The sequence below is a fragment of the Dama dama genome, chromosome 18 (genome assembly GCF_033118175.1).
Source record: "Dama dama isolate Ldn47 chromosome 18, ASM3311817v1, whole genome shotgun sequence".
NCBI classification, from domain to species: Eukaryota; Metazoa; Chordata; class Mammalia; order Artiodactyla; family Cervidae; genus Dama; species Dama dama.
The window spans coordinates 10555895-10568079 of record NC_083698.1 but is presented as its reverse complement, the minus strand read 5'-3'; the positions used below and the strand labels follow the sequence as shown (position 1 = coordinate 10568079).

The 12185-nt window shown below is 38.8% G+C and overlaps 1 protein-coding gene across 1 annotated transcript in view; it reads right to left on the bottom strand.

Annotated features, from left to right (window-relative positions):
* Nucleotides 1-1478: 1478 nt before the first annotated feature.
* The window catches only part of GNGT1 (G protein subunit gamma transducin 1), a 177092-nt gene continuing 166385 nt past the window's right edge, over nucleotides 1479-12185 (bottom strand). The window contains exons 2-4 of the mRNA XM_061166295.1: nucleotides 9625-9708; nucleotides 6804-6909; nucleotides 1479-1708 (exon numbers count right to left, since the gene is read on the bottom strand). Coding sequence (XP_061022278.1) covers nucleotides 1580-1708; nucleotides 6804-6909; nucleotides 9625-9632 — 243 coding nt within the window. The 5' untranslated portion in view covers nucleotides 9633-9708 and the 3' untranslated portion in view covers nucleotides 1479-1579. The remainder of the gene's footprint in view (nucleotides 1709-6803; nucleotides 6910-9624; nucleotides 9709-12185) is intronic.

The following is a 12185-nucleotide window of genomic DNA, read 5'->3' as shown; positions in this document are numbered from 1 at the left end:
CCTTTAGATTCCCTCGCAGACCCAAAGGTCTTTTACCTTGTTTTTAAAAGGATGACAGTCAATTAGCATTTCTAAGTATTCTGATGTTGATGTATTCAAAAACAGCACTGTACATGTGGGCTAGCAACAACAACAACAAAAAACACTAACAACAAAAATAGTTTCCGAGTTGGAGTAAAAATAGTTTTCAAGTTAACATTTGTCATTTGTTACAGAAGCTTATGGGCAAGTTATCTCTTAGTCATCAGCACAAAGATGGTGAAATCTGTTTTATGAAAACTCAGTGAGATGCCAGGAAGAAACTGATTAGGAAGATAGTGCAGGTGATAGCTATTATTCTATTGTCTTTACACTGCCATAGAATAAAAGGACTATAGTGGTGAGTCTTCGTGGGGAGGGCAGGGTATAGCATGTATCTTAAAGAATTCTGAATATTTTGTCTAGTTCTGCTTCCAGTAATAATACTGGTTAACACATTGGATCTTATTACATGCCAGACATTATGTTAAATACTGTAGTTAAACTGGTATATTTTGTTGTTGTTCAGTCCCCATGGACTGCAGCACGCCAAGCTTCTCTGTTCTCCACTATCTCCTGGAGTTTGCTCAAATTCATGTCCATTGAGTCGGTGATGCTATCTAACCATCTCATCCTCTGCTGCCCCCTCTCCTCTTGCCTTCAATCTTTCCCAGCATCTGGGTCTTTTCCAACGAGTTGGCTCTTCATATCAGATGACCAAGGTATTGAAACTTCAGCTTCAGCAACAGTCCTTCCAGTGACTATTCAGGGCTCATTTGCTTTAGGATTGACTATAAAGGAAATTCATTATCCCTATTCTACAGTAGGAAAAACTGAGATTTAGAAAGATTAAGTAATTTGTCCAAAGTCAAGTAGGCAGTAAAGTGCCAGAGCCAGACCTTTCTGGTTTCTCATAACCCTTATACATGTGCTGCTTAAATCCACCGTGCTCCATGACCACAGACAGAACACTTAATCCAACTGGGATTCTGGGGAAAAGTCATGCTATTGCTGACAAGTACAATTGGTAATAATGTAGAAAGAGGTTATATTAAAACCATTGCTGCTGATGAGGGGTTCAGAAGGGGATACAAAAACCATAGCATCAACAACAAACATCTCCATAGCACACATTCTGCCAATATAGGTCTTCCATGACTCAAAAGAATAGACTTCCTAATCCCCTAAGGAAGAGAAAGGTTGAGGAAAACGTAGGTCTAACCAGGAAATTTCTAGGTGGAATATTAAGGAGGTTGAAAGGGTAATGGAGAAACATAAAAACATTTAGTATATGCTGGCATCCAGAATAATATAAACTCATTATAAAACAGATCATTGTTAAAGAAAGGGATCAATCAATATTTGTTGTCAATTATGTGTTAAACCCTGTGGTAAGTACTTTAAGAAAACCATAGACTTACACATTATCACATTCCAAATTTTATTAACCACTTATAATTTTAAAATTTATGTATATGCTTAACCATATTATTACATATGACCAAACATTAGTACATCTTTAAAGCTCAAGATGTTCCACGGGATTTAAAACATTTTTTTCTTATGAGATCACACAGCCTCCTTTGAGCTCCTTGAAGGGATTTTTGTCCTCTGGTATACCCTTTACTAACGGATCCTCCCCAGATCTTTCTTCAACATAATCTCTGACTTCTTCACAACATTTGGACACCTTAAAGGAAAAAAGAAAGAGATGATTCATTTGGTTTAATAGAGAATACTGCAGAATCCAAGAATGCATTTATAATAATCATTTTGTGTGTGTGTTCTATCTTTTTAATGTGCTTATGCTTTCTGCCAATGCACTCATACTTTGTACGAGAGAAGAAGAAATATTGACAGAGGCTCCCTCCTCTGTCCTTGTGGATATCTTCCAGCTAAGGCTAATCAGCTGGCCAAACTCCAGCTAAGGGTTCTCAGCAGATACTGCCTCCAGCCTCTTTAAGGGAGACGGGATCCAGGGATCAGAACACAGCTGACAACACAAGTCAAGAATGTTACCAGAGTAAGCATTGATTAAATGTTTTTCCTCATTCCAAAAATGTGACCTGTGAAGGTGGTAGGGAATGAATAATTGTTAAATTCCAGGCTTATCACCACTCCTGGATTCTCAGAAGCATACACTTGTAATTTTATTTTAAGCTTGTCTAATGATTGATCATGATTGTGCACTTGAAGGTAAGTTTCAAAGGGACCTCTGGCTGACTTGTTCACATGTATCACAGGCATCTAGAACAGAACCTATTTATTTGTGTGTGTGTATGTGTGTGTTAAGTCATGGCTGACTTTTTGCAACCCCATGGACTATAGCCTGCTGGGCTCCTCTGACCATAGAATACTGGAGTGGGTTGCCACTTCCTACTCCAGGGGATCTTCCCTCTCCCACATCTCCTGCACTGTCCGGAGGTTCACTATATGACCTGGGAAGACCCCTACATTTTACTGGTATTCAGTAAAAAAAATAATGGCTGAACCAAATCATTTGTTTTGTTTATGAGCTTGCTCCTTAGTCATCTGCAAAATTATGATAATGACTTCGTGAAAAATCAGGCTTTAGTATTTTAATTAGTGGGCTGAGTCAAAGCCTGTTAATGTACCATGTAACATACTGTTCAGAGAGAGGCAAAGTTCTATACATGTGTAAATATAAGTGTGTGTGTTGTGTATATGTATACATATGCATATACAAACATGGGACCACGTTATTCATTCCTTTTAATTGTCAACTTGTTTTGTTTTCACTTAATATATCATCATGACATTAACACAAAGCTGTTTTATTGTTGGCAGTCCATGAAGTAACCATTCCGCAAGTTATCTAAGGAATTTATTGTTTTGTTTTAATAAAATCTTCATGCCATTTTTTCATGGAACTTCTAAGCAACATCAGACAGAAGACTTAAAATGACTTATAACTCTGCAAACTCATTATCTGCACATTAGAACAAATCATTTCTAACTGGGGACAGGGCACTGGTCAGGTGGTCCTTCATAGGACGATACTCGGAGTTTATGCACACATTTGAGCAATATCAATTTGAAATATGCAATGATTTAGAATCACTTTTTTTCCTCCTCAAAATTCAAACTTGAGATTTAGATTCACTTTTTCCCCTTCTTCCAAACACCAGCTCTTTGGGCCCCAACCAGATGTCAGCAATAGGAATCAGTGAGGTTAGTTTTGACAATGTCTGGTTAGGATCTGAGGATATTGAGGAGCAATAATTACCTACAATCCTATGTGAGTGTATGTGGTTCAAAACTCTAAGTATATACAGTTTAATACAAGTTTACACAGCATGATGGAAAGAACATGGACACTGGATTCAGGGGATCCCAGGTTTGATTTTATCAGCTGTGTCCTTATTTAAAACAGTCTATCTAAGGTTTAGCTACTTCATCTATGAAATAGAAGGAACACAGGTTGCATTAAATACCTGGCATAGACAGATAGTGAAGCAAATGGTAGCTATTAACTACAAAGACTGCCTTTCGTTTTTGTCTATTACATTCACTTAAAGTCATCACAAATCTTTTCAGAAATTGGATGCCAAGAGTTCGAGTTGTCTTAGTTTGACAATGCTGCTGTTTAGTCGCTAGGCCGTGTCTGATTCCATGTGACCCCATGGACTGTAAGCTGCCAGGCTCCCCTGTCCATGGGATGGTCCAGGCAGGAATGCTGGAGTGGGTTGCCATTTCCTCCTCCAGGGAGTCTCACAACGCTACCACCTTCATAGCAAGGCTGAGGCATATTATGGATCAGTCTGGTTCATAGATATCAATAATAATTTTTAAAGTAATAGTAATTACCTATTGTTACTATTCCCGTTTTATAGAAGAAGAAATTGGCATAGGTATGTTAGCTAACTTAAGTGAATGTTACATAGGAAGAAAGTTGTGGAGCCGGAATCTGAGTCAGATATGGTTCCTGAGGAGACCCACTTCACCATACTATGATGGACACTATGCCATCCTATGTCAGAGTTCTGGGTTCAGGCCTGGAAAGTTCTGAGTGTGTGTGTGTGTTTGTAGTTTTGGCAGTCTGATACTAAATTAAATTGACTTCCAAGAGCAAAGACACATTGAGTTATAGGAAAAGGAACCACAAAGCCTGACAAAATGGGGAGGTATGTGATATTTATCCAAAACAATAATTCCCAGGTGAACCTGTCACAAAGTGAACAGTAAACATGGAGATGACCAAACTGCATATAAAACAATCCTGGCTATATAAATAACAAAACAGCTTTTGGATGTTTCAAGTGTAAAAGAAAAAAACATTAACTCCTTTATCTCAAAAGGAGGATTTTAACTTTCTTGGTGTATGTTCCAAGCTTTTGTGCTGTTTAAAGATTTCATTTTTATCTTTACAACAAAGTATGTTTTGCCGGTATGCAAAGGGCAACAGGGAAGTTTGAGACAATTATAAACACAGAAGAAACCAAAATTCCAACTTTTATTGGGAGTGAGAGTTTTGAGAAAAGTTTGAAGATAATTCAAACTTCTTTTTTCACTTTGGCCTGATAAAACGAGTTCTTTTAAGAAACATGAAATATACTCTTATGACTTGTGGAGGAGTTTTTGTTCTACTGATGTTCCTAAAACAAAGAGATCTGAAAAACGTATCTACATTTTCCAAGCGTCGGTCACTGCTTGTTTGGTAGAAAGCTTTATTTCTTTGCCATTTCTGCTCCTAATGGCAGAGGACTTCGGGTAACGGTTTTTAAGATCTGACAAATGTTTGTAGGAGAAACCAGCAAGTTCTTGTGCCTGACCTCATTTTTATTTTCAAAGAAGGAATAGAATGTACTCATTCATTACTGGCCATGACAATGCTGGAGGGGATGACATCTTGGCTAAGAGTATTTGAACAATATCAAATAAAGAGAAACATCAATTTAGTAAAGTAAAAACAAAATGCCTATATGCATTGCTTTACTTTATTGCTTGGCTAAAAAATATGATGTCTCATATTCTTCATTTTATTTTTCTCTCTCCACCCCCTTTTAAAAAATAATCTATAAAAATGTAAAAACATTTTTAGTTTAGTGGCCATACAAAAACAAAAACAGGCTAAGGACTGGACTTGGCTTATGGAACATAGTTTTCCAGACTTAATTTTAACTCTAAATCAAAAGATAATTATGATTATTAATTTTCTTAATTTCTGATGAATTTTATCTGGACAACTTCTTTTCAACTATACTGAGCTTCTCCAATGAGTGATGTGAAAAAGGAAAAATAATTTTCCCTCTGCACTTCTAGGTTCTTAACTGAGATTACTGTGTAATAAGAAAGGCAGATTAACAGGAGAAAAACAAGTTTAAAAACATGTATACCCTCTGCATACAAGGGAGAAACTCAGGAAAACTGAGGAGCTTCCTGAATTAGTCCAAGTCACCACCTTAAATACTACTACAATGAAAGACAAAAGAAGATGGTGGGTGTGGATGACAGGGGTGTGGACAGCCAGTTACGAGCTTAAGATAATCATCAGACCCTTACCCTAAAAAGTCCCTGGAGGCTCATATGGTAAAGAATCTGCTTGCAATGGAGGAGACTTGCATTCAGTCCCTGGGTTGGGAGGATCCCCTGGAGAAGGAAATGGCTACCCACCCCCTCCAGTATTCTTGCCTGGAAAATCCCATAGACGGAGGAACCTGGCAGGCTATATAGTCCATGGGGTCTCAGAGTCGAACACAACTAAGCAACTAACACTTTTCATTACCTTAAAATAATTCATGACAACCTATCCCTTAAGGACAAATATTTCCCTTTCTTATGTCAGAATGCAACCTCTTGGCTATGCCCTTATAAGCCCCTGACTTTCTCTTCCCTGGAACACTCTTCAAGTTTTACCCAAATCTGTCTCCTGAACTGTAATATTTAAGAGCCCCAAATAAATTTTTTCATTAAAAAAAAAAAAAAAAGGATAAAAGAAAAGCACAGTGTCAAAAAAAAAAAAGAAAGAAAAAAAAACAAACAACAGGCCCAAATGAAGTCACTTGTGCTAAGCCCCACATCAACAAACCAAAATTTAATATCTAATTTAATTGCAGTTTCACCGTTTCCCAAGAGTAAACCTAACACACCAGAATTTCCCAGTCTGCATGAGCTAATCTGCATGACAGACCTCCTGCTCTTCCCCCAAAGGAAGTTGCTCCTGCCTGAAATAATTCTTCCCTTGTTTATGACTTCCTTGTTCCCGCCCCTTTGTGCCTATAAAAACCTTCCATTTTGCACAGCTCCTTGGTGAGCCTTTCTGCTTGCTAGATGGGATGCTGCTCAACTCATGAATTATTTATTAAGGCCAATTATATCTTCAAATTTACTCAGTCACATTTTGTTTTTTAACAACAGTAAACAAGGGGATGGTGGCTAAGGAGATTTAAATCCTTGTGTTCCCCACTGATGAGTTTCTAGAGACTTAAGAGTCATTCTTCTCCTCCTGATACAGAGGATTGAGTGCTTGTATGCATGCTAAATTGCTTCAGTCATGTCCAACTCTTTGCAACCCTATGGACCAAAGCTCACCAGGCTCCCCTGTCCATGGGATTCTCCAGGCAAGAATACTGGAGTGGGTTGCCATTTTCTTCTTCAGGGGATCTTCCTGACCCAGGGATCGATCTCACATCTCTTATGTCTCCTGCATTGGCAGGCAGGTTCTTTACCACTAGTACCACCTGGGAAGCCCCACAGAGAAGGAGACACGCTTACCAATGGAGATTTCCCTTACAAATAAAATTCAGAAGAGAACAGCAGTTTACCATCATTCTTTCCAGAGTCACTTCTTTCTTGAGCTGGTCGACTTCCATCTTCAATTTGTCCTTTTCTGTCAGGTCCTCAATGTTGATCACTGGCATCTTTTGCCTGCTGAAGAAGTAGAATGTTTTATACACCTGAATTGTTAGACTTACTTCAAGTTAATGAAAGCTAAACTTCCCGTCAGCTGTGAACTTACTAAGTGAACTGTTTGTTTTCACTTCCTTTGATAACCAATTTCTCTTGGATGCTCTCCAAACAATACTAGCCTGTGCACTAGCCCTGAGATTTTAAAGCTTTCTTATAATCTTCACTAATATGATTAAGTATTTAACTCTAAACACCTGCTAGTAGGTTTGTGGAGAGAGGTCAGTTTAGTCAGTATATAATCTTAAATATCCAATGCTCCTCTTTTTCCCTGTTTCTTGGCACAATGTATAAACTTGAGGTTCCAACCCTCATCTCCAACTCCAAAACCCTCCATTATATGATTTATGCCACTTGTGTTAGTTTGAGGTCACTGAGGACTGCCCATTAATTCTCTAACTCACTAGAGTATTTAATCTGGTATTAACAGAGAAACACACAAAAAGTATCATTTTAAGTCCCTTATAAATAATGGATTGACATATGAACCAATAGGATGAAAATACAGCAAACAAATAACCTTGCTAATTAGAATCAAACTAGTATCTTACTTAGATTATACCTGGATTTTTTTTTTCCTTTTTGTATGTTACTGTCACAATGAATTGGATAGCTATGATGAGCAAACGCAGCAGGTTAAAGGGGACGTGGTGAGTCTGATCTCCCGATATATACTATAAAAGAATTAGGGCAGTAGCAATATCATCTTCTTCTTCTTAATTAGATCAGTGGGCAATGGGAAAGATGGCATAATATTTTGGTGATTACTTTATGAAACTGTCTGGAAAATACTTCATTGCATCCAAGTGGCATCAAGCTTTGTGATTGTCCTCTTTCGGTCTTGTCTTTCCTTTTGTGTCTCTAATCCAACTTCTATGCTGACATATTTTTATGAAAGTTAGATACGCTTGGGTCATATGTTATTTTAGAAAAGAGCTTAAAGTCATATATAAACATAAAAATATGCTGCTAATCATATGTTAGCAATTAATTTATTTCCTTGCATTTATATAGTATTTTCATTTCCAAAACATTTGAGGAAATATTATTTTCCTTCTTAGTTTTATAATTCTCTGTTCTTCCCTGAATAAACAAGAGTAGTTTAGCCTATTTTTAGGGATAAATGCCTACTGATGCCAACAGAGAGGTAGAAGAGAAAACCCAGTGGATGTGCGTGTATGTGCATTAACCACTCAGTTGTTGTCTGACTCTTTGCAACCTCATATACTGTGGTCTGTTAGGCTCCTCTGTTCATGGGATTCTCCAGGCAAGAATACTGGAGTGGGTAGCCATTCCCTTCTCCAGGGGATCTTCCTGACCCAGGATCCAACCCCAGTCTCCTGCATTGCAGGCAGATTCTTTATAATCTGAGCCACCAGAGAAGCCCACCCAGTGGATACCCAAAGGCATTATTTCCTATTCTTTTAACTTTCATTTTGCATTTTTTCTTTTGTTATATTCTGCGAATCCCCCTGTGCAATTGTTTGGTATCTGAAAGCCCATTCTCAGTTTTATTTTTACCTTCCTTCTCAGCTCCTTTAGGCCATCTGCAAAAATTCACCAGCACATCTGTTTCTCCTGATCATTTTTATTTGTTGACACTGTCCTTTGTACAACTTTCCCCCATCTTGGAAAATGTTTTCCACTTGGCAACGGCTTTGAAGAATCACTTTAGGAACTTGTTGAAACAGAAGCCCAACTTAAGAGGTTTTGATTTAGGGTAGGGCTTAGAATTTCATTTTCTCTATTGCGGAGAAGCCTTACCCCATATACTGGCAATAAAATGATCATTCACTGGCACTTGCTGTGTGGTCCTGATCAAGCTCTATAACCTCTCTGTGACTCATTTTACTAGGAAATAGGAGCAGTAATAGTACCTACATTGTAGATTTCTTTGTTTGAGAAGAATAAAGATGCTTAACACTTGGAGCATGGAGCAAGCACTCAGTTAGCTGATGTTACTCACTCACTCTGTGCCTCTAGATGTTCAGATTGTGCTGCTACACCTGTCACTGGCTATTATGTGGCTTTAAAAGTGCTCTTAAAGGCTATCACAGGGACGTGACTGAGGCCCTTTAACGCCACGTGTAGTAGACGCTGTTGGTGCCCCTTCCAGACTCCTCTTTCTCTTTCCAGGGTGGGTTATTTATCCCTCTAGAAGCTGTGGATATTGACACATACCTTTGCTTATGTTTTTCCTTGGCTGATGAAAACCTTCAACTGATGGTATCTGGCAGATGATGACAACTGGCCCCTGTGGGTGTCCTGTAGCAAGTGGCTGCCTGAAGTGGGGTTCTGATAGTTCAGACCACTGCCTCTGGGCTGAAAAGCCTTGAAATAAGTGAGCTGAGAGCCTTCCTGAGCATCCCACGGATTCAGGATGAAGCTAGACTTCTGAAACTATATCTTTTCATACCTTCTCCTTCTTCATCCTGCTTTCCTCATCAGAGATCTCTCCTGAGCACTCACCCTCAATAAATCACTTGGAAAAGGGTCTGTCTTAGGCTCTGCTTCTGAGACGTACTGAAACACAATAGATTATAAGAACCTTTACAACAGCATCCATACCTTTTATAACTATATCCTTACCATTGTGTATTGTTTTGTGTATTGTTCGGATACAGAAAAAATCATGAAGTACTGATAAAGCCACTTACAACCTATGTCAGAAATATTTACCTCGACATTGAGAAAATGCAAGATGTTGCAGAGGAGGAAAAATAGTTTTCTCTCTACCCTTCTAGGTTCTTGGCTGAGACCACCCTGTAATAAAAGATTAATAGAAGAAAAATGAACAGACGTTTAGTAACACATATACCTCCTGTATACATGGGAGAGACCCAGGAAAACTGAGTAACTCCCCAAATGGCCCAAGCCACCACCTTAAACGCTGCTTCCTGCTAAAAACAAAAGAAGATGTTGTTCAGGGGGAGGAGGAGTCAGTTATGGGAGGGTTTCAGGCAAAGCACAGTAAACAAGGGTTATGGGATATGAGTTGCTGTCTTCTCCATTGATAAGAGCTTTTAGAGATTTAGACTCATCCTCCTCTTTCTGGTACAGAGAGGGAGACACCATTACAAATGGAGATTTCCCTTAGAAATATAAATGTCTCTTAAAAAAGAATAACTTCTACTTGGTTTCCATGGCTTCTCAAATAATCAGCTCAAAATACCCCTTATGCCAGAGAGACGTATTGTGAGGTGGCATCTTATTCCCACTTCCAGTACCTAACTTCACATTATTAACTAATGATTTCTTAGCTCTAAAATGCTCTGATCCACCATATTTAATAACAATTTAAGCAAGACACACTTCATTTGATGTGAATCTTAGAAGGTGAATCTTCGACAATTTGAGAATGCTTGCCAAATTTGATACCACTATGGAAAAACTCAAACAGTGAAGATCAAAACTCTGACCACCCTCAAGGACACCTAGATACCTAGCAAAACACAGCCTATATTATCCACATGGATATAGATATATATATATATGTACATATAATATATATCTCGTCTCTCTCTTTATACACACACACACACACACACATATACACATCTCCATGCTCAGAGCTGTATTGAAGTCAAAAGTTTAAAGCATTTAGATATAATATCACAGAATTACTTTTTAAAAAGTTTTATTGGAGTACAGTTGATTTACAACGTTATGTTAGTTTCAGGTGTATAGCAAAGTGAACCAGTTATACACACATATATACCCACTCTTTTTTTATATTCTTTTCCCACATAGGTCATTACAGAGTACTGAGTAGAGTTCCGTGTGTTATACAGCACGGTTCCTATTATCTATTTTTTTATAGCAGTGTGTAATTTTCAACACCAACCTCCCAATTTATCCCCCCGCCTTATCCCCTGCTAACCACGTTTGTTTTCTACATCTGTAGGTCTACTTCTGTTTTGCAAAGAAGTTCATTGCAAAGAAGTGCCTGTTTTTTGACTCCATAAATAAGCAATGCCATACGGTATGTGTCTTTCTGCGTCTGATTTACCTCACTCAGTACCACAGTCTATAGGTCCGTCCATATTGCTGAAAAGGGGCATTATCTTGTTCTTTCTTATGACTGAGTAATATCCATTATATATCTGTACCACATCTTTTTATCCATTCATGTTTTGATGGAATTAGGTTGCTTCATGCCTTGGCTATTGTAAATAGTGCTGCAATGACCACTGGGGTGCATTTATCTTTTGGAATTATGGTTCCCTCCAGGTATATGCCTGGGAATAGGACTGCTGGATCATATGGTAGTTCTATTTTTAGTTTTTTTAGAAACCTTTTCTCCATAGAGGCTGTACCAATTTACATTCCCACCATCAGTGGAGGTGAGTTCCCTTCTCTCCATAGCCTCTCCAGCATTTATTGTCCATAGATTTTTTTTGATGATGACCATTCTGAGCAGTGTGAAATGATACCTCATTGTAGTTTTGATTTTCATTTCTCAAATAACTCGTGATGTTGAGCATCTTTTCATGTGCTTTTTGTCAGCTTATCATCTCATTACTATTTATCCCATTTGCAGATGAGGCAAAGGGGATCTAGAGAACTGAAGTGCCCAAAATCACACTGTTGGTAAGAGTAGAGTTGGGGTTATAACACAAGTTTTCTGGTTTGTTTTCTGGTCTGGGATGATTTCCATTCTAGCAAACTACTCTCAGTTACCCTCATCAAACTAGCTTAAAAGATTAGATTTGCTTTTCTTTTGTGTACTCCATCACTCCAGAATTACTTAGAGAAAGAAAGCACAGAGTTGACAACCAAGGGCACAAGCCACCTGCACCCCCAGTTCTTCCATGACCTAGGCCATATACCCCGACTTGGAGGTTTGGGCCACCCTCCATGGAAAGTCCTAAGAGGTGCTAGACCAGACTGCTGGACCTGCTACCAAGTATCCCCACCCCAACCTTCACCAGAATATAAAGGGAGGGCTGAAGACTCCTAGAACAAGCCCAGGTAGCAGGTACAGCTAACTCAGGGAAGAAAGATACCCCCGCCAGATAGAAGATACATCATCTTTCACCTCTTCCTCCACCCTGCACTACTATCAGAGGAGTTAAAGTCCAAAACACCAAGAGGAGTAGAGGAGGGGGAGACAGAGCACCGGTTCTCAGTGGGAGCAATAGTGCCCCCTAGGGGGCCTTTGGAAACTGCCAGATTGTTTATGGCTTTCACTGGGTTTGTAGGTAAGGGTGAAGGATGTTGAGGACGGAACTGTGTAGAGT